The sequence below is a fragment of the Somniosus microcephalus genome, chromosome 1 (assembly GCF_052327205.1).
Source record: "Somniosus microcephalus isolate GS21.2 chromosome 1, FLI_Smic_1.0, whole genome shotgun sequence".
NCBI classification, from domain to species: Eukaryota; Metazoa; Chordata; class Chondrichthyes; order Squaliformes; family Somniosidae; genus Somniosus; species Somniosus microcephalus.
The window spans coordinates 177,992,369-178,015,615 of NC_140987.1; the positions used below are offsets into that span (position 1 = coordinate 177,992,369).

Genomic DNA, 23,247 nt, shown 5'->3' on the forward strand with positions numbered 1-23,247 from the left:
AAGCTAGGTTGTTGGCACCAGTGCTGGGGCAATATTGTGCAATTTGTGTATAATATTGCCTTGGTTTCCTGCAAGCAGTTTGCGGGTGCTATCCTGCAGTCAGGCAGGGCTGTGCTTAGTGTTGGGTTCTTGCTAATGCACTCAGCAACATTAAGAGAAAAGAGAATAATGGGCTTGGGTGTGCCAACATATCATGACTGGGCCTGGCTCATTTGTAGCAGGAATTGATGAAAGAAAGATGGCATTTACTCAGTAGTTGAGATATGTGTCACTGTACAGAGTGTAGTGCGGAGGATTTGCCATTCACAGTATAAGGTCAGCTTTCTGCATGTATGCTCACAACACCCAGCTCTATCTCACTGCCTCCTCCATTGACCCAAAGGTTTTTGCCACATACTCATAAAGTATCTGTCTGATATTCAGACCTTGATGAGTTAACAGGCTGGATTTTCATTGAGGAGGCAGGTAGGAGGCGGGACTACAACTTTCGGGGTTGTAGTCCCGCCTCCATCGAGTTCTAACCAACCCACGCAATTTTGACTTGATTGACCTTGTTGAGCCTGCCCAGCGGGCTCAGCAGGCCAATTAAGGGCCACCTGGCAACAGGTGACATCACAGATTGACATTTCATCTGTCAAGACCTTTTGACAGATGAAATATCAGTGTTTCACAGCTGTTTGAAGCTGTCAAACACTGACAATCTGTACTCTAAATCATCCTGAGAGGAAAGAATTAACTTGGAGATCTCCCCGGAACAGAAAGCTGAATGCTGCAATTTTTGACAGATCGCGGTCATTCTGCTTTCTGTGCCGGTGAGATGAGGGACTCCCGAGACCTGAAGGAAGGAAGGCTGTAAAGGTAAGTAAAACTTCTTTAAACACTTTAAACACACCAAACACACTTACCTCTGCACTCATGCACCCATCACTCACCTGAACACCAGACATCTCGACCCCTCCAAGCCCATCAGCCTGATGGCCCGCCTCGCTAACTTGGCGTGGTTTGGAGCCGTCGGGAATCCCACACTTCAGCTATGAAAATAGGGATTAGGCTAAAAACTGCCTGTTAATAGGCAGTTAATTGGCACTAATCCCCTTCCCGCCTCGGGGAGGCGGGTCCCAGCGCAGGTCGGGTACTCGCCTCCTTTGAAACTGACATGGGGGCGGGATGGGTTCGTGCCCCCCCCCCCGATTTCAGTATTTTAACCCCCCACACGCCTCCAATCCCACCTCCACGGCTCAATGAAAATCCTGCCTAACATGTCTTCCAGCTAAATATCAGCAAATCTGAAGCCATCCTCTTTTGCTCCCATCAATTCTGGCCTTGATCCCATCAATTTCAAAATTCTCGTCGTAGTTTTCAAATCTCTCTACAGCCTCACCCAAACCTACCTTTATGAACTCTTCCAGCCCTACACTCCACACACACACACACACACCCTCCGTCCACTAATCAGACTTCTCCACGCCCCTTGCTCCCTCTGCTCCACCACTGATGACAGCTTATTCAAGCACTACACACCAGTTCCCTCTACCTTGCCACCCCTTTCAAAAACTTTTTCAAAACCCTCTTCCCTGACTGTACATTTAGTTCCCCATCCTAGCTACAATTAGCTTTATTTCCCTTTCCTCCTTATTGTAAAGCACTCTGAGAGCTTGTCTTTCATGTGAGGCATAGCACTTTAGAAATGCAAGATGTTGCAATTGAAGAAATGCTTACCATTTCATGCAAAAAACTAAATTGTGAAGTATGAAGTTTTTTTGTCTGAACAGAGGTGGGACTCCACGGTTGGAGGACCAAGGCTCAGAGTATATCAGGTGATAGAGTCAGAGGTAAGTAGAAGGGATTTGGGTAGATTAGAAAAATCTCACAATGATTAAGTGCTACAGGGAATGTGACAAAAAAGCATTATAGTTGATCTGCCATGGAGTTGCCCTTCGGTGAGTCAATAGATGAGCCAGACAGAGAATTACTGCTTCCCCCTAATCTTAAGTACACACCTAAGGTCAATGTCCCTTTGCAACCCAGCACTGCCAAATCCTAGATTCTGCCCCTTGATTTGATATCCCCACCTGCCTTGAATGTTCTCCATCCTCTCACTTCATAGAAGTGGAAGCAAGCTGTTAAATAAATTATTAATTTTTTTTTAATGAATAGAAGCAAAACTTACCTGAAGACCATAAATGCCTTATCCCAGCATCATCTAGGCTGGAGATGGACCTCAGAGCGCTCAAAGATAAGTAAGCAACAGCACCACCTACCTTGGAGACCAAGTGTGAAGGATTCAATGAGAGGTTAGTAAGATCAGTGATATTATGGAAATAACATGACTAGAAGTGTGCCGTTAGTAATGTTTATTGGAAAATCTGTGGTATTGTTGAAGAATTGCTGTTTTATAATAATTAGGGTATTATGCCATGTAATGCACAATGTACTATCAATTACTGATCAGTGACTGAATAAGTCAAATTTTATTCTGTCAAATCAATTAAGTGTTATGAGGAATGTGTTACATAAAATGTGCACTAAATGCGAGACTTTTGATACGTTATAGTTAATTTTTTAACAATAATCTAGCACATGTAATGGAAGTGGGGAGAGTATTTATTTATTTCTGATGGTGGCTGGGAAAACTGGCCATTTAATTATTTAGTTGCAAGCTGGTGCAAAACAGAAGGTATAAATAGTACAACTTGTTTGATAGGCAAATACTTAAAAGTTGGAGCAAAATACCTCAATTTCTGGAGCTATGAGCTGCAAAGTTAGGAATTGGCCAGGAATATATTTCAAACAGCTTCTTCCAGTGCAGAACAGAAGAACAACAACATGTCAGTGGAGGAAGTGTGCATAGCAGGCATTGAAATGAATGTGGGTGTTATTCAGGTGTTACTAAATTGTTATGAATTGTCACAATTATGACAAACTCATGGATTTTAATGTAATATTTTAGATGAATAAATAGATTTAGATTTCAAATGAACACAACCACTAATCATAACCTCTCTTATCCTCTCACCAGACTCCCTTTAAAATGCTGCTGTGGTGTCATAATGGACAGTAAGAGGGGCAACACTTGGCAAATGATATCTGTTTCTCAAGTTTCTGCACTGCTTGGTGTTGCCGGGGTTCTTTCGAGATTCTCTACTCCTGCCCCCGCATCCTCTTTACCAGTTTTTCAGGTGCACGACTGGCATGTTACTTTGATGAGCATGTGCATCTGGAATTTCCGCAGAGGCTCCCCCCGGTGAAAAGGCATATATATAAAAGATAAAGCAGCTGTTTACACTGTTTCTTCAAGGATCCAAGGGAATAAAACATTGCAGGGTATAACATATTTAGAAAAGATAGAGAGGGAGAAAGGGGAGGTGGAGTAGCTGTACTTATTAGGGATAACATAATGGCAGTAGAAAAAAGTGATGTTGCTATCAGCAAGACAAAAATAGAATCCATATGGTGAGAGATAAAAGATAATAAAGAATCAATCACACTAATAGGCGTAGTCTACAGCCCACCTAATAGTGGAAGGGAGGTGGAGGAAGAAATATGCAGACGAATTAGGTTAATGAGTAAAAAACATAGAATAATAATCATGGGGGATTTCAACTACCCCGATATTAATTGGACAGTAGAGGTGGGTAAAGGGGATAAGGGAATGGAGTTCCAAAAATGTGTACAGAACTTCTTTCTAACCCAATATATAAAAAGCCCAACATGGGAGGATTCACTGTTGGATCTAGTAATGGGGAATGAACCAGAGCAGATAAGAGAAGTAAAAGTAGGGGAACATCTAGGCAATAGTGACCATAATATAAAGCGCTTTAAGATGATAATTGAGGAGGGCATAAGTATGACAAAAACCAGGGTAATAGATTGGAGATAAGCTGATTTTGAGGGGCTGAGAATAGAACTTGGGAAAATAAAATGGGCAACAGTATTGACAAACAACGATGTAGAACAGCAATGGGAAACATTTAAAACAGTGTTCAACAGAGTGCAGCAACAATATATTCCACTAAAAAGGAAAGAACAAACTAAACACTAATGAGACTCCATGGATAAATAAAGCCACAAGGGAACAATTGAGGGTAAGGAAAGAGGCATACATTAAGTACATAAACAGCAGGGGAGTGCATGATAAGGGAGAATACAAAGAGATTAGGAGAGAAGTCAACAAACAATTAGGAAGGCAAAGAGGAACTATGAAATTAAATTATCAAGGTGTGGCGGAACCACCAGAGGATTACGGACAATTGTATATAATTCCTTTTACAGCAATGTAGTATAGCTGGGGGCTGCACCTTTAATGTATCTGTTAACTGTACTAGGGCTTCTTTCCTGTACTCCGCGTGATGACGTCATGCCGTCCGTCACGTGATCTCTCAACGGCGGGAAGAACGTCATGACATCAGAGCTCGGAACCTTCTAGCAGTTGAGCTCGGAACCTGCTAGCAGTTGAGCTCGGAACCTTCTAGCAGTTTCCAGAGAGGCTTTCAAGCAGACCAGACCTATTTGCATTGTATCCTACAGTTTCCTGTACAGCTTCGTTTGTTCATTAAATTTTATTGTTTTTGATTTTCTGAGTCGATCTCAATTCTTCGGCTAGGAACCCCAGTTCCTACATTGGTGACCCTGATTTCTTTGAACAATTTTCGTTGAAGTTACATCATGGACACGAACGCCGTCACCCTCAAACTGCTGCAATTTTGGGAGCAACAACCAGCCTCGTGGTTTTTCCAGGCGGAAGCCCAATTTGCAATCTGGGGAGTAGCAGCGGATTCGACCCGTTATTATTACGTGGTCTCCGCCCTCGACAGCACCACGGCCTCGCGGGTCATCAGCCTCCTCGAGAGTCCACCGAACGATGGCAAGTACGAAGCTTTAAAAGCAAGTTTACTGCAGATTTTCAGTCTGTCCAAGTTGGAGCGCGCTCGCAGACTTATCTCCATGCCCGGCCTCGGGGACTGAAAACCCTCAGAGATCATGAGCCAAATGCTCACGCTTTTGGACTCGGAATCGCATGTTTTCTGTTCCGCGAGCTGTTTCTCTGTCAACTACCAGAGCCAGTACAGATGGCCTTGGCCAATTCCGCGATCACGGATTCTGCTGAACTCGCCGCGGAAGCGGATAAAATATGCTCCTGCACACAGCCATGTTGTGCAGCCTCGAGGTGCCCTTCCCCCACAAGAGCGAATCCGACTCCTCCTCCTGCAGGCTGGTATGCATACCACGCTCGTTTCAGCGCGAAGGCCAGAAATTGCCGTCCGCCCTGCAGTTTCTCACCAAAAAAAAAACCTACCTCAAACCAGCGGTTTCTGAGAAGATCAATAAGGCCTAAGGGACGCGCCGGAGTTGCGATGGCCGTCGGGCCTGCAGGGAAGCTCCTATACATTACAGACTCCCTGTCAGGGCGACATTTTCTCTGTGATACTGGCTCCCAGTGCAGTGTCCTACCAGCATTGAAGCTAGATCATCAATCCGGCAGTCAAGGTCCCCCCCTCGAGGCAGCCAATGGTGCGGCCATTCGCACGTTCGGAAAGCGTAGGGTCCAGTTGAGTTTTGGCGGCCAATGTTTTGTTTGGGAGTTCATCACGGCGAAAGTCTCACAGGCCATCCTGGGGGCAGATTTCTTCTGCGCAAACGGGTTTCTCGTCAACGTCCGACACTGCCAGCTAATCAGTGCCTCCACTTTTCACTCTGTCCCCTGCCACTGAAGCACCGCGATGTCTTGGTCAGTTGCCTGTGCAGTCCCATCTCCAAATGAGTTCGCTCGTCTTCTCAGTGAGTTCCCTGAGCTCACCAGGCCCACATTTTCTTCTTCAGTCGTGAGGCACAGTGTGGCACACCACTTACCACGACAGGATCCCCCATTTATGCGAGAGCTCGAAGGCTGGAACCCGGTAAACTCGCGGCCGCCAAGGCGGAGTTCCATACAATGGAACGCCTGGGTATTATTCGACGTTCGAATAGTCCTTGGTCCTCGCCATTACACATTGTTCCTAAGCCGGGCGGCGGATGGCGACCATGCGGCGACTACAGACGCCTGAATGAGGCTACCACACCGGATCGGTACCCAATCCCTCACATTCAGGATTTTTCGGCCCATCTGGCAGGGAATTCCATCTTTTCCAAAGTAGACCTCATCCGAGGCTATCATCAAGTGCCCGTGCATCCTCAGGACGTCCCCAAACTGCCGTCATCACACCTTTCGGGCTCTTTGAGTTCCTTCGTATGCCGTTTGGGCTGAAGAATGCAGCACAAGCCTTCCAACGTCTCATGGATTCCGTGTTGCACGATCTGCCATTCATCTTCGTCTACCTAGACGACATCCTTATTGCCAGTAACAGCATGAAAGAACACATTACGCACTTGCGTACCCTTTTTTCTCGTCTCAGCCAACATGGCCTTATTATCAACCCGGCCAAGTGCCAGTTTGGGTTGCACAGCATTGATTTCCTGGGACACAGAATCACCTCAGAAGGCGCCGTCCCACTGGCCACGAAGGTGGAAGCAGTCACCTCGTTCCCTCTTCCTCAGACCGTCAGGGCCCTCCAAGAATTTCTGGGAATGGTCAATTTTTATCATCGGTTCGTCCCCAAGGCGGCATTGTTGATGCAAACTTTGTACGAGGCCCTCAGAGGTAAATCGGGCAAAGACCCGATCGATTGGACACCCCAGATGGACCAGCCTTTCCTCGACACTAAGAACGCTTTGGCTGCTGCGACCATGTTGGCACATCCCCTTCCGGGCGCAACCATTGCCCTTACCACCGACGCATCTGATTATGCCATCGGGGCAGTACAGGAGCAGTGGGTCGATGGCACATGGCAACCACTGGCTTTCTTCAGCCGCCAATTGCGGAAGAACGAACGCAAGTATAGTACTTTTGATAGGGAGTTGTTGGCATTGTTTCTGGCCATCCGCCATTTTCGCTTCCTACTGGAAGGACGCCCATTCACGGCTTTTGTAGACCACAAGCCACTTACTTTTGCGATGGCCAAGACAGCGGAACCATGGTCGGCACGGCAACAACGTCATCTTATGTACATATCTGAATTTACAACGACATACAACATGTCTCGGGCAAAGACAACCTGGTGGCGGATTGTCTCTCCTGCGCCCAGCTCCATGCAGTACACCTGGGAGTCGACTATGTTGGTTTGGCAAAAGAACAGAAGGCAGACCCTGAAGTGCAGGCATACCGGACCGCACCTTCCAGCTTACAAGTGGCTGATGTCAGTTTCCAGGCCGCAGGGACCACACTCCTGTGTGACATCTCGATGGGCGTCCCACGTCCAATCGTTCCAGTCGAATGGCGCAGGAGAATTTTCGACACTATCCACGGGCTGTCACACCCTGGCATGAGAGCGTCACAACAACTCATGGCAAAGAAATTCGTCTGGAAGGGCATGCATCTCGACGTCCGTGACTGGACCAATACCTGCGTGAGTTGCCAGAAGTCCAAGATACAACGCCATGTTAAGGCCCCAGTCGCCACTTTTCCGGTTCCGGAGCGTCAATTCGACCATGTGCACGTGGACCTGGTTGGTCCTCTCCCTTCCTCTCGCGGGTACACTCACCTCCTCACCATGGTAGACCACACCACCAGGTGGCCAGAGGCAATTCCTTTGGTTGCCACCACAGCGGCAGACGTCTCCAGAGCCTTCATCTCGTCGTGGGTAGCTCGGTTCGGGGTACCGGCTGACATCTCCTCCGACCGGGGGCCTCAATTTACCTCTGAGCTTTGGAACGCCGTAGCTCAAGGTTTGGGCACCAAGCTTCATCGTACCACCACCTACCATCCACAGGCGAACGGCCTGTGTGAAAGATTCCACAGGTCCCTTAAAGCCGCACTGCGTGCTAGTCTCCGTGGGCCTAGTTGGGTGGACAGGCTCCCTTGGGTGCTGCTAGGTCTTCGCACGGCGCCTAAGGATGACCTGCATTCTTCTTCAGCAGAGCTGGTTTACGGCCAACCTCTCAGAGTGCCTGGCGATTTTCTTCCTCCTCACACGGAACCCTGGTCCCCAGCTCAGCAGCTCGTCAGCCACCAGGAAGCGGCTAGGAATTTCATCCCAGTGCCTACGTCGCATCATGACCTGCAGCGCTCCCATGTCCCGGTGGATCTTACGAGCGCAGAATACGTGTTCATTCGACAGGATGCTCGCAAAAACCCGCTCAAACCGCCTTACACAGGTTCATTCTGCGTCATCTCGTCTGGTGACAAGTCCTTCACAGTCGACGTCGGCAGTAAGCCTGACCAAATCTCCATCGACCGGTTGAAACCGGCGCATCTGGATCTGAGCGAACCAGTCATCACCGCTCAGCCGCCTCGTCGTGGTCGTCCACCGTCGACTGCCGGTCCGGTACAGCCACAGTCACCCGCCGAGTCGCCAGTGCCCGCCTCACCGGGGGTCGACCACAGCCGGCCTCTTCTTCTCCTCCGCCTGCGGCGTCATCCCAACCACAGCCAACGGCCAGTTCATCTTCTAGCACTCCGTTCCAGCTGCTGGGGCATCGCAGTCGGTCGGACAGACTCGTCAGACCCCCTTCTCGCCTTACCTTCTCTGTTAAAAGCAAATCTGGGGGGGCGCATGTGGCGGAACCACCAGAGGATTACGGACAATTGTATATAATTCCTTTTACAGCAATGTAGTATAGCTGGGGGCTGCACCTTTAATGTATCTGTTAACTGTACTAGGGCTTCTTTCCTGTACTCCGCGTGATGACGTCATGCCGTCCGTCACGTGATCTCTCAACGGCGGGAAGAACGTCATGACGTCATGACGTCAGAGCTCGGAACCTTCTAGCAGTAGAGCTCGGAACCTTCTAGCAGTTGAGCTCGGAACCTGCTAGCAGTTGAGCTCGGAACCTGCTAGCAGTTGAGCTCGGAACCTTCTTGCAGTTTCCAGAGAGGCTTTCAAACAGACCAGACCTATTTGCATTGTATCCTACAGTTTCCTGTACAGCTTCGTTTGTTCATTAAATTTTATTGTTTTTGATTTTCTGAGTCGATCTCAATTCTTCGGCTAGGATCCCCAGTTCCTACAAAGGAACATAAAACAAAATAGTAAAATATTTTACAGGCACATCAATAAAAGAAGGTTGGGATGGGAATAGGGCCATTAAAGGATAGATAGGATAATACCACAGGTAACGATAGAGAGGTGGCAGAAATATTAAATAATTATTTTGCTTCTGTATTTACCAGGGAGATAGAAAAGGTGGACATGACATTGGATGATGAGATTAGTAATGAGATAAGTGCATTTTAAATAAAAAAGAGGGGATATATTAAATAAACTAATCAAACTCAAAGAGGATAAAACCCCTGGTCTGGGTGCATTGCATCAACGCATTTTAAAAGAATCTAGGGAAAGTAAGCAGAGGCATTACTACACATATTTAATAATTTGTTAGAAAAAGAAGTAGTGCCAGAGGACTGGCGGATAGCTAACATAATACTTATATCTAAGAAGGGGGAATAGAACATGTCCAGGGAATTCTAGAGCAGCCAGCTTAACATCGGTGGCAGGAAAAATAATAGAATCCCTACTAAAGGAGAAAATAGAAAAACATCTAGAAACCAAAAATATAGTAATGAATAGTTAGCATGGATTTCAAAAGGGAAAGTCTTGCTTGCCCAACCTCATTGAATTTTTTGAAAAGGTAACAGAGAGAGTAGACAATGGTAATGCTGTAGCTGTAATTTATCTAGATTTTCAAAAGGCCTTTGATAATAGACTGATGAACAAGGTCAGAGAATGCAGAGTCAGGGGACAAGTAGCAGAATGGATTGCTGGCTGGCTTCAGGACAGAAAGCAGAGAGTAGGGGTAAAGGGTAGTTAATCACAGTGGCAGAAGGTGGGCAGTGGTGTTGCACAAGGATCAGTGCTGGGACCACTGTTGTTCACAATTTATATTAATGATTTAGACTTTGGAATCAAAAACACAATTTCTAAATTTGTGGATGACACCAAATTGGGGGGGGATAGTCTATACTGAGGAGGACTGCAACAAGTTACAGGAGGACAATAATAAACTTGCAGAATGGGCATATAATTGGCAAATGAATTCAACACAGATAAATGTGAGGTATTACATTTTGGTAGGAAGAATAGGGAGGTCACTTATTAATTGGAGGGTGCGAGTCTAGGTGGGGTAGAGGAACAAAGGGATCTCGGAGTACAAATACACAAATCACTAAAAGTTGCAACACAGGTTAGCAAGGCCATAAAAAAAAGCAAACCAAGCACTAGGGTTTATTTCTAGAGGGATAGAATTGAAAAGTAGGGAAGTTATGCTAAACCTGTATCGAACCTTGGTTAGACCACACTTAGAATACTGTGTACAGTTCTGGTCGCCATATTATAAAAAGAATATAGCGGCACTGGAGAGGGTGCAGAGAAGATTTACAAGGATGATACCAGAAATTTGAGGGTATACATATCAGGAAAGGATGAACAGGCTGGGTCTCGTTTCTCTTGAAAAAAGAAGGCTGAGGGGTGACCTAATAGAGGTCTTTAAAATTATGAAAGGTTTTGATAGAGTGGATACAGAGAGAATGTTTCCACTTGTGGGGAAGAGCATAACTAGAGGCCATCAATATAAGATAGTCACCAAGAAATCCAATAGGGAATTCAGAAGAAACTTCTTTACCCAGAGAGTAGTGAGAATGTGGAATTCGCTACCACGGGGAGTGGTTGAAGCAAATAGTATAGATGCAGTTAAGGGGAGGCTAGACAAGCATATGAGAGAAAAGGGAATAGAGTGTTATGCTGATAGATTTTGATGAGGAAAGACGGGAGGAGGCTCGAGTGGAGCATAAACGCCGGCATGGACTGATTGGGCCAAATGGCCTGTTTCTGTGCCGTATATCCTATGAAATCCATGGAATTTTACCGAAGTTACAGCAAGGGATCGGAAGAACGCTGTGGAAATTCTCCCCCAATTTCACACCTCTGCTTTTAAATGCATTCTGATTTTCCATGGGAGATCCACAGAGCTTGATCTTTGTTTTAACCTCATCCAGCCCTACAACCCGCCAAGACTCTACACTCCTCCAATTCTTGCCTCTTTGCTCTACCATTGGCAACTGTGCCTTCAGCTGCCAAGGCCCTAAGCTCTGGAATTCCCTCCCTAGATCTCTCTACCTCTCCTCTTTTAAGATGCTCCTTAAAACCTACCTCTGTCCTAATATCTCGTTATGTGGCAAATTCTGTTTGATAATTGCTCTTGTGAAGCGCCTTGGGACATTTTACTACATTAAAGGTGCTATATAAATGCAAGTTGTTGTTGTTTTCTCATATCCCACAGCTGAAGCAGCTTGCTCAAAAGCGAGGCACAAGGCCTATCAAAATATCACTGTTTAAACCACTGCACATCCTTTTACTTTTGTTTTGGAAGATACTTGATCATCATGCCCCTGCCTTTATAGACTTTTTAACTTTTAAATGAATAAGTAGTGCAGAGCCAATACTGTGGCTGAGATCCACTGTTGGGACACAATATTGACATCCTCTGGAAATATATAATCCATGGCGCGCTGCTGTTAATATTGCCTCTGACACAGTTTTAAATGCTCTACTACCTCACAAGCACAGACAGCACTTAGATAAATATAATTCTGCAGCACTAGTAAACTCCTGTGCATCACCAAGTGTAAAGAAGTTCTCTGTTCATTATGTGTAGGAGCGTTGTAAGCCCATTAATGTAGAGTTCCTCCATTTGGAATTTCTACTTAAGTCTTAGAACAAGTTCTAAAAGAACAGATTTATATTTTGCTTAAAATATCATACAGACAAAATCTTCACAAATGAATTTACATCTTTACACAAAGCAAGAAGCAGAATCCTTATTCCTATATGTAGCACCAATGGGAGTTAATGGCCATCAAAAAGAATATAAAATCAGGCCTATACTTGCATTCAAAGAAGTTAGAGTTGCTTTTCGTCCCACAGACACTTAAAGCAGAACCTAGCCACAATGTCATTAATGACAAACAATTAAAAAAGCATTTTATCTTAAGCTGCACTTAAATTTACATCTATCCTGTATTATTGGGAGAGTAGACAGTCAGTAGATTAGAGAACATAAAATTATAAAGGAATTTTATGAAAACATTTTAATTGTATTACCCTGCAAAGTCAGGCATTTTTGATGCAATATGATGGAATTCTGAAAGGTTTATACATTCATCGCCATCCATATCAATATCCTCTATGATCTTAAAAGGGACAAGATATGAGTGTGAGTATCATTCATATAACATGCAGGTATATTCTAGTTTATTTACTGAAAATAATTTCTATTTCAATATTTGTTCTGCTGTAGTTAAGATTCAGTGACACCACACATTTAGATCAATTTTGGAATTAAGGCGTCTGTTGCAAATTATAGCTGCTGTCCTGTTGCATATAATTGGATTACAATTCCCAGATGAAGGACTCAGTTCACATCAGTAAGGTGCAATCTGAATTTGCTCCAGCTGTGAAAAAGAAGTAAATGAGGCCATGTCCCTTCAAAATAACCCAAGGTGTAAATTTAATTCGAGTTCACATCAAAAGGCGATTGGAAAATTGAGACATTTGTTGCAAGTTGAACCTCTGAATTTCTTTTTTGTTGTATGGTTTTCATTATTTGCTTGATCGCACAGACCTGTATAAGTGTTATCTTTTATATGTCAAACACAAATTAGTCAAATCCCCATAAGGTAATCCAAGATAACAAACCATGTCAATAATCATCTTCATTTCCATATCATTAAGAATGCTGTGAACTTCATTTCCAGTGATTATGGTTAAGAACTGGATCAGATCCGAACGATCTATTGTGCCATTGTCATTAAAATCTGTTCAAAACAGAAAAAGTCTTTAATATTCCTCTCCTCTGCTTTTAATTAAAAGCATGTGCGCTCACTGGGATTTTATTTTTTACCCTTAGGTAACTACATAATAATTTATGGGTCTACTCTGGGCTTTACATGCTTGCAGATAGTACTCAAACATACTGCGGACAAAAAATCCAGGCCATTTTGGCACACTCCTACTGTAAATCAGGCAAGAGTGTGGCAGAAAGGCCAGAAACTATGCCAGGATGCCAAAAAGCTGGGTCCCAACCTTCTTCAACAACTTCCATAGGCCTTTGTTTGGGGCAGAGCCTCCACCCAGCCCAAACATGGTCATTGGGAGTACCACTTTCTTTCAGGGCTGCAATTCCCTGCATTTCTATTATTAGTGAGCAGAAGTGGATAAATTTCCAAGTTATCCCGCTCATCTGCCATAATTCCTGCTCCTCTTAGCCCACAAGGAAACTATTTTTAAAATTCACCTTACTCTCTCTGACTCTGACTGCTGTTCCTGGCAGGTTGTGCCTGGCGAGGAAGCCACCACTGCTTGCCAGTTCAAGCCTCAGATTAAAATTAACAGGTCCAGCCCCAATTATGTCATCGGAGCCCAATCTGCATATTCAAAGAGCACCCTGCCGGCTTGGGACGGGTGTTCTTGCCACCTGCAATTTAAAATTGCATTCGACCAGATTGGTGCAGAAAAAGTGTGGGCAAGTCCCCTGCTCCATTTTAAATGCTCTCCCCACCTAGTTTCTGCCTGGTTGGTGGAGTTAATATTAGCCCAAAGTATCTTCCTTCAAGTTAACCTTAGTTTAGTTTTTTTTAAAACACCAGTTGATTTTTGAAGCCAATTAATGTTTTGTTGACAGAAAAGGTCATTGCTAATAATTTGCACTCATGAGAGAGCGAGAGAGAGAGAGAGGGGGACAGGAAAGCAATGTCTTTCCTATTTCTAATTTGATTTCTTGTAAAAAAAACCTTAGTAAGGTGAATTCTGAAAGCAAACAAAGCCTCTTTGAGGAAAATAGTTAGGAAGGGAGAATGGGAGGAGAAGGGAAACAGGTTGAAGTGAGAGGATCTCCGGCCTCGTGCCACCCAAGTTTGCAGGGTGCGAGTGAGAATGGGAGATGGAAATGGATGGACAGTTAAGATTGAGGTGAGTAACAGCAGAATGTGGGGGAGGAAAGGCTACAAGAGCTGAGCGCGGAGTTGAAGAGGAAGGGATAGGGTTAGCGATGGGAGTGAGGGGATGGTAAGAGCGGAAAGTGAAGGATAGGGGGCATGATGGGAGTGAGGGAAGGGATGGAATGGGAGCTGTTCAGGACTGTGGCGACACGCCACCACTGGACATAATCCGCTCACGGCGGCACGGACAGTTTAAGCAGACGCCCCCAGCCGGGGGCCCTTTCCTCCAGCAACTTGTTTCCCGCAGGGACAGGCTGCCGGGAGCACTTCCTGTCTGGGGAGTATTTAAGTGGATGCGTGGGCTTTTCCAGTTTCTCTTTGCCATGAGGTAGAATAAAAGCAGTTGTGTTTTACTAGCTCTGGTCTCGACTCCCACGTTTGCCGCGGTATCTCAACAGGACCATGTTTTCCCTGCATTCTCCATCTCAAATGCAACCTGCAGCCATTGGAGAGTCCTTTCCCTACTATGCTACCCACGGCCGCTCACCTGAAAGGAAAGAAGAGGAAAAGATAAGAGAGAAGCAAAAAGAGGAGTCAAGGAAACAGAAGCAGAATAGAAAAAGAGATATAATTAGAAGAGGAAATCCAGAGAGAGAAACAGCAACACAAAGACAACAGAGTCTTGAGAGAGAGACCATGGGAGAAAAATTTGGTATCGACCATTTTGGGGCGCTAACATCACCTGGGCGCAAACTTTAGCGCCCGGCGCTAATTAGCACCAGCGAACGCAAAAGTCAGTTTTAGCGCCCCAAGAGGGAAGTGGAGCATTAAATCAAGCGCTACACACTTCTCTTAGGACACGAACGTCGGGGAGTGGGGCACTACCTCAGAGCGCTACTCAAGTTCAGGCGCTGTTAATTACAAGGACTCAGACAGACTGGCACCTTCCAGTTCGTAAAGGGGAGGTTCAATCATGCTGCACAGCCTCACTCTGATCATTGCTGCTTCTGACCTGGGCCTGCAAGGAGCTGCAATCCATCAACCACAAATCTCCTGGCTGATCAGAGGCCCAGGGAGAGAACTCGCTAGTTCAGTGACCAGGCATTGCAGGCTCTGGTTGTGGCTGTGGAACACCGATGGTGCTGTTCCCGGACACTGGCAGGAGGCCATTGCCGCAGGAGTTCAGGAGGATGTGGAGGGAGGTGGCCCAGTACGTCTTGGCCAGAGTGTGGTCCATAGGACTCACACCCAGTGCTGCAAGAAGATCAACAACCTCATTCGGGTGGTCAGGGTGAGTATATGTTTCAAAAACCTCCACATCCCACCTTCGCAACCTCACTCTGTGCACAAATGGTATAAACTGCCAAATCCCCAACGCTCACCCACCAACTATGCCCACCTACTAAAAGTCACATCCACATCTCACGCCTTGCATACATTAACAGCTATTCAACTATGGTAGGCACATCTGCCAAACACATGACTGCACACTCACACGCTGTCCTTTTTCTTGCAGGCCAAGCTTGCTCATAACAGGAGGGAGCAGCAATGCATGGGAGGAGGTCAGGCGGCGCTGCACCCCCTTACACAGCTGGAGAATTGAGTGCGCAGCATCATCACGGCCCAGGTCATGGACGCTGTGACAGTCAGAGAGGTTGAACCCCTTGGGGACAACAACGGTATGTTCATCACCTCTCCCTCTTCTCTCACACCACTGCCCCCTCACAACACAAGCCCTTCCCACTTTCCATCGAAGTATACTGTCTCCATTCCTTGCTCCCTTCCTGCCCCCCTCCCCTGACATTATACCCACTCTTGTGCCTTAATGCTTTCAGGTAATCAGCCACCATCTGATCAGCCTGTCCCTCAGCCTCCCAGTGGCAGCGACGTGGGAGAGGAGGAGGAACACCTAGCCGGAGCCTCACTGCCTGTGTCTCCCGAGGGCGAGACATCCGATAATGGGGCCACGCGATCGCTGGAGGGGAGCCTAGGAATGGGTCTGATGTGAGTGAAGCTCTGGGACTCAGCGGGCTGCAGCAACGCCATGGGGAAAGGAAAGCTCGAGGGCCATCTCCCCGGAGGGTGAGTGTGCACATGAGTTCTGCTGCACAGGACTCAGATGAGGACCTCTATGTCGAGGCAATGAGCATGCATACTGAGCTCATGGGTGCAATGGTAAGGGTGCCCGAGAGCATGGATGTACTGGCTAGGAGCATGGAGGAGTCTGCCTCCAACATTGCTCACATCTCTGCACAAACCATCGAGACCATCCTTGGAACTTTGCAGACGATGGTTGACTCGGAGAGAGACCATGGGGACCCAGACCTCATGCCACGTGTCGGGGTGAGGTGGCAGCAGCTATTGCAGCACAGGCCGAGGCTACGCAATGCCATGTGGGTGCAGTCAATGGCGCCCTGAACCATGGGGAAGCCCGCTATCCTTGCAAAGCCACATGAGCGTTCATGCTGTTTGTCTCTGATCATGGGGAATGAGATGTACTCCCTTCTCCTTCTGTACAGAGCATTTGTCACCTCCCGGATGCAGCAATGGACGGCGAACTGTGAAATGTTTGCAATATCCCCTGTTGAAACCTGGAAGGAGCCACTGGCATAGAAATTGAGAGTGACTGTGACCTTCACTGCCACTGCGAGACATCCTGGTCCTGAGCTGAGGCTGGAGGTCTGGCTGCAAAAGGTGGCAAAGCTCTGTGACCACCTCCTTGCTGAAGCGAAGCCTTCTAAGGCACTGCTCCTCTGACAGATGAATGTAGGAGAACTGCTCCCGGAATACCCTGGGAGGGCAAGGCCTCCTGTTGAGAGCCCTGTTGGCCCTCCTCCCTCTGGCCACGTTTTCCAATCTTTCTCTCTGCCTCCGCTGCCTACGATGGTGACGCTGGAGGGCGAGGTCCCGTGACAGTACAGCCCTCATTAAGTGTTGGAAATGTTGCAGTATCAAATGTAACACAAATGAACCTGATAAATTTTTGTCAGGAGCAAAACTCCTTCAAGTAGGAAAACCGAAAATGGGTCAAAATGCCTGTCTGCCTCTCTCAAAGTGACACGGCAGCATTGTTTGCTGACAAAAAAAACAGGACATGCACGCCTTTAAATAGCGCTCCTGCAGCTCCCAGCCGACTGCAAACCACCTCCTCTACCTGTCGTTCCTAGTGAGTAAACAGCTGTGTTTACTCACTAGTTCATGTGATTACATAAATGTATATAGTAACTTGAGAAACAGTATGGCTCCCAAGCACATTTAAGCCAGGAGGTTGGTGTCTATTTGGTGTAGTAAAACTGTAACCCAAAGCTGCATTTTAAGATCCAGTAGATCATCTAGAAACTTTTTTTAATGCTGTAATAAAACGGACATGAAAAAAGTATAATCTGGGGAGTAGAGTTCTGTGCCTGTGTCAAAGGATGGTCTGCTAAACTGATGCAAGACCAAGGGCTATAGCATAACTGAAGGAACTGGCTTCGAGAAGTTTGTGAGGAAGTCAAATGAACATCAGTAGAAATTACCCCATTAAGCCAGATCCTTCAGCAAATTTGCCATTTAAGGTGAGTGTATAAAGGGCAATGTTTTCTTGTATATTGGCCCAGATTTTGCTGTGAGTGGCGAAGGAACATCGTTCACCTCGCATACAGTTGCCCAGAGATTTTTCGCGGGCTTGTCAGCAGAATAATCAGGCGTCTGATCCAGTGCAGTGCTCTCTACAGGGGATCTGTGGCATCTGTGAGCAGTTAAAGCAGCAGGGAGGCGCTTCAAACAATCAGATTGAAGAATTGTCACTGAAACACGTGGACTGCAAAGCAGGAAGTAAAAAAACAGGAAATATAAGTTACATTTAAATCATTGTACAGGAAGCAAAATATACATTGGGACATACACATGGGATTAAGGGAGAGACATAGAAGAGAAAAACAGAAAAACTTTTTTTTAAATTTAATCTTTAACATTAATTTTCTTCAAAGGGAATGAGACTTGACACTTAAAAAATTAATTTTTCAGGGCCAGAGAGGTTGTTCTGCAGTAATTATCATTTATTACAGCATTAAAAATGTAGTTACTCGTGATTGCACTAGCCATAACATTTTCATCTGTCTTTAGTACGAGACTAGTGGGTAATTAGCCTAAGTTCACGACATTACAGTGATCTCTGGGCAGATTCCATCTTCCGAAGATAACAACAGCGCACCCTGTGGAGGAACAGGGTATCACAGACAGCAACTTCCAGATTTCCGCATTTAGCTGCGCATGTGCGGACGCCAGAAGTTGCTGTCAGCTTTACCCTGTAATAACAGTGAGCACTGATAGTCTCGCCGTTATTAGTACAGCAAAATCCAGGCCATTCGCAGGTATCTTAAAAACATTTATTGTTTTGCTGACAAACTATCTCACCCAGCTGCCATTGGGATCACTGGGTCATCAATGGGATCAGCAGCCCTTCTTGGTTTAATTTTTAATGTCATTAACGCTACCACTATACCAGCCATTGCTTGGTGGGGACTGTAATATATATATATACTAGCTGGGGAGCCCCGCGTTGCGAGGGCAATTTTGGGGCGCGAGGGCAATTTTGGGGCGTTTGGTCTCCCTGCCCCGGTGTGTCCCCCCTCTCCCTGTCATGTCCTCTCCCTGTCCTATCCCTCCCTCCCCTCTCTCCCTCCCCTCCCCTCTCTCCCTCCCCTCTCTCCCCTCCCCTCTCTCCCTCCCCTCTCTCCCTCCCCTCTCTCCCTCCCCTCCCTGTCTCCCTCCCTCCCTGTCTCCCTCCCTCCCTGTCTCCCTCCCTCCGTCTCCCTCCCTCCCTGTCTCCCTGTCTCCCTCTCCCCCCTCCCCTCCCTGTCTCCCTCTCCCCCCCTCCCCTCCCTGTCTCCCTCTCCCCCCCCTCCCCTCCCTGTCTCCCTCTCTCCGGGAGGATTTAAACTAATTTGGCAGGGGGATGGGAACCTAGGTAGTGGAAAAGAGGGAAGTCATATGAAGTCAGAAATAGATGGTAGAAAGGTGAGAAGCAATAAGCAAAGGAGAGAAACACAAAGGGCCAAACTAATTCATAATGAGAGTGTGAAAAAAGCAAGCCTGAAGGCTTTGTATCTTAATGCTAGAAGCATTAGGAACAAGGTGGATGAATTAGTTGTGGAAATAGAGGTAAACAAGTATGATTTGTTTGGGATTACAGAAACGTGGCTGCAGGGTGGGCAAGGCTGGGAACTTAACATCCAGGGATATACAATATTTAGGAAGGATCGGCAAAAAGGTAGGGGAGGTGGGGTAGCATTGCTGGTAAAGGAGGGGATTAATGCAATGGAAAGGAAGGATATTAACTCGGATGAAACGGAATCTGTATGGGTAGAAATGAGAAATAGCAAGGGGAGGAAAACGTTAGTGGGTGTGATATATAGGCCTCCAAATAGTAATATGGAGGTGAGGGAAGGCATAAAAAGGGAAATTAGAGAAGCGTGCGATAAGAGCACAGCTGTCATCATGGGTGACTTTAATTTACATATTGATTGGACTACCCAAATTAGTAAAAATTCTGAGGAGGAGGAATTCCTGGAATGTTTTCGGGACGGTTATCTGGACCAATATGTCGAGGAGCCGACTCGAGATCAGGCCATTTTAGACTGGGTATTGTGCAATGAGAAGGGACTTATCAGCAATCTTCTTGTACGAGGCCCCTTGGGTCAGAGCGATCATAATATGATCGAGCTCTCAGTCGAGATGGAGAGTGAGGAAATTGAATCAGAGACTAAGGTCCAGAACTTAAATAAAGGGAATTACGAGGGTATGAGACGGGAATTGGGTAAGATTGATTGGGTGGTGTTTCTGGGGGGATTGACAGTGGATAGACAATGGCAAGCATTCAAAGATAGAATGGAAGAATTCCAGAACATGTTTATACCGGTTTGGCATAAAAATAAACCTGAAAAGGTGACTCAACCGTGGATAACGAGGGAAATTAGGGACAGCATAAAATCAAAAAAAAGGGCATATCAACTGGCAAAAAAAAGCACCAGACCGGAAGATTGGGGGCAGTACAGGATACAGCAAAAGAGGACAAAGGGATTAATCAGGAAGGGGAAAATAGAATACGAAAGTAAACTTGCAGCAAACATAAAGACAGACTGCAAAAGCTTTTATCGGTATATCAGGAGGAAAAGACTGGTAAAATCCCAAGTCGGTCCCTTGCAGTCCGATTCGGGAGAATATATAATGGAGAATAAGGAAATGGCAGACCAATTAAACTCATACTTTGGTTCTGTATTCACAAAGGAGGACACAAATAACCTCCCAGGAATATCGGCAAACATAGGGATTAATGAGAGGGAGGAGCTGACAGAAATTAGTATCTCTAGGGATATGGTGTTGGGTAAGTTGAGGGGACTGAAGGCTGACAAATCCCCGGGGCCTGATAAACTACATCCTAGGGTACTTAAGGAGGTGGCCCTGGAGATAGCAGATGCTCTAAGGATCATCTTCCGGAACTCCATTGACTCGGGAACAGTACCCGTGGATTGGAGGGTAGCTAATGTTACCCCAATATTTAAAAAGGGGGGTAGAGAGAAAGCAGGGAATTATAGACCAGTAAGCCTTACATCGGTTGTGGGCAAAATGCTAGAGTCCATTATTAAGGATAAAATAGCGGAGCACTTGACAAATGGGGAAAGGATCGGACAGAGTCAACATGGATTTACAAAGGGTAAATCGTGTTTGACTAATCTGCTGGAATTTTTTGAGGAAGTAACTGGTAAAATAGATGGGGGAGAGCCAGTGGATGTGGTGTACCTTGACTTCCAGAAAGCCTTCGATAAGGTTCCACACAAAAGATTATCATGCAAAATTAAGGCTCATGGAATTGGGGGCAAAGTATTAACGTGGATAGAGAACTGGCTGGCGGATAGAAAACAGAGAGTTGGAATAAACGGCTCGTTTTCGGAGTGGCAGGCAGTGACCAGCGGGGTGCCGCAAGGATCTGTCCTGGGACCCCAGCTGTTCACAATATATATAAATGATCTGGATCAGGGAATTGGATGCAATATTTCCAAATTCGCTGACGACACTAAACTAGGAGGAGGGGTGGGCTCTGATGAGGATGTCAGGAGGCTACAGTGCGATTTGGACAGGTTGGGGGAATGGGCGGATACGTGGCAGATGCACTATAATGTGGATAAATGCGAGGTTATCCACTTTGGGGGTAAAAACAGGAGGGTAGATTATTATCTAAATGGCAATAGATTGGGAGATGGGGAAGTGCAGAGGGACCTGGGTGTTCTTGTGCACCAGTCACTGAAGGAGAGCATGCAGGTGCAACAGGCGATTAAGAAGGCAAATGGTATGTTGGCCTTCATATCAAGGGGGTTCGAGTATAGGAATAGGGATACCTTACTACAGCTGTACAAGGTGCGGGTGAGACCGCATCTGGAGTATTGTGTACAGTTTTGGTCGCCCCATCTGCGGAAGGATGTTCTTGCCATGGAAAGAGTGCAACGGCGATTCACCAGGCTGATACCTGGAATGGCGGGAATGACCTACGAAGAGAGATTAAATAGTTTGGGCTTGTACTCACTGGAGTTTAGAAGATTGAGAGGGGATCTCATCGAAACATATAAAATTATGGCAGGCCTGGACAGGCTGAATTCAGAGAGAATGTTTCCAATGGCCGGGGAGCACAGAACCAGGGGCCACAGTCTAAAAATAGCGGGCAAATCATTTAAAACAGAGATGAGGAAGAATTTCTTCACTCAAAGAGTGGTGAGCCTGTGGAATTCCCTGCCACAGAGGGCTGTGAAGGCTAATTCAATAAATATTTTCAAGAGAGAATTGGATATATTTCTGAAGGCTAAGGGGATTAAGGGTTACGGAGAAAAGGCGGGGACGGGGTACTGAACTGGTAAGATCAGCTATGATCTCAGACGAAGATCAGCCATGATCTCATTGAATGGCGGAGCAGGCTCGAAGGGCCGAATGGCCTACTCCTGTTCCTATCTCTATGTTTCTATGTTTTTCTCCCCCCCCCCACTCCCCTCTGTCCCTCTCTCCGGCCCCTCCCCCTGCCTAGCGCCTGAGGTCCGGTGCCGTTGCTGAGGTCCCCCGCGTATCGCGCGGCTGATGGACGGCCGCTGCGGGCGGGCGGGCGGCGCATGCGCGGTGAGTGTGAGCGGCGCATGCGCGGTGAGTGCGGGCGGCGCATGCGCGGTCAGTGCGGGCGGCGCATGCGCGGTCAGTGCGAGCGGCCCGCGGGAGCCGGCAAGGCCGTTAGCGAGCGGGAAACTTCGGGCGGCGCGCCCGCGCTCCGTCCGCGACACCTGAGAGGGGGAAGTAGAGAGAGACAGAGAGGGAAGAGGAGAAGGAGAGAGAGGGAAGAGGAGAGAGGGAAGAGGAGAGAGGGAAGAGGAGAAGGAGAGAGAGAGAGGGAAGAAAGAGAGAGAGAAATTTTTTCAGCTTCAGGCCCCGAGTCCCCCCTGCGCGAGGGTGAGGAGGAGGGGGGGGGGTTGCTAAACACAATATAAAACTCAAATAAATTGTTAATTAATTGCCTAACACATAATTGAAATATTTACCTTAGTTCCCTAACACACAGAAAGTGCGGGGGAAAAAATCGTGGAAAATCAAGATGGCGGCCACTCACCTCGGTTCAGAAGGATAAGGCCCGCCCACACACGCACCGATTGGTCGACCGGTCAGGTCACCGAAGCGTAGGATTGGTCAATGGTCGAGTCACTCGACACTCAACTGTCGGAAGACCTCGACGTCACACGGTCGCTAATGAGATGCTAATGAGTGGAACGCTGAACGTTTTTGGGATACCGCGGGCGGGATTTTTGTCCGGCCGAAACGTAAATACGCCTATGACCGGTCCGGAATCGCAAGCTTTCTTTTGAGGCGACGCGCGCGTCGGTACGCTCTGTAACTTCCAAACGCATAGAGACCAGGCGGACAGACAGACAGACATCGGGACAGACAGAAGAGCCGCTTTATATATATAGACTAGCTGGGGAGCCCCGCGTTGTGAGTGAAATTTTGGGGCGCGAGGGCAATTTTGGGGCGCGAGGGCAATTTTGGGGCGCGAGGGCAATTTTGGGGCGCTTGGTCTCCCTGCCCCTGTGTGTCCCCCCTCTCCCTGTCATGTCCTCTCCCTGTCCTATCCCTCCCTCCCCTGTCTCCCTCCCCTCGCCCACCCGCTCCCCTCCCGTCGCCCACCCCCACCCCTGTCTGAGTCCCTCCCCCGCTCCCCTCTGTCCCTCTCTCCGGCCCCTCCTCCTGCCTACCTGAGGTCCGGTGCC

The 23,247-nt window shown here is 47.1% G+C and overlaps 2 protein-coding genes across 3 annotated transcripts in view; one reads left to right on the plus strand and one right to left on the minus strand.

Annotated features, from left to right (window-relative positions):
• nudt12 (nudix (nucleoside diphosphate linked moiety X)-type motif 12) overlaps window positions 1-4,572 on the plus strand; it is a 36,964-nt gene extending 32,392 nt beyond the window's left edge. Inside the window, exons 7-8 of one of the 2 annotated variants that reach the window (XR_015078352.1) lie at window positions 2,158-2,294; window positions 3,020-4,572. Coding sequence is in view for 1 of the 2 variants with exons in the window: in XM_085987653.1 (XP_085843779.1) it covers window positions 2,158-2,244 (87 nt within the window). In the remaining variant the exon portion in view is untranslated. Of the gene's footprint in view, window positions 1-2,157 lie in introns of both variants that reach the window. The other variant, XM_085987653.1, reaches the window with a different exon arrangement.
• LOC147124476 (calcium and integrin-binding protein 1-like) overlaps window positions 1-23,247 on the minus strand; it is a 160,042-nt gene that overhangs the window by 2,617 nt on the left and 134,178 nt on the right. The window contains exons 5-6 of the mRNA XM_085987673.1: window positions 12,726-12,844; window positions 12,132-12,220 (exon numbers count right to left, since the gene is read on the minus strand). Of these exons, the coding sequence (XP_085843799.1) occupies window positions 12,132-12,220; window positions 12,726-12,844 (208 nt within the window). The remainder of the gene's footprint in view (window positions 1-12,131; window positions 12,221-12,725; window positions 12,845-23,247) is intronic.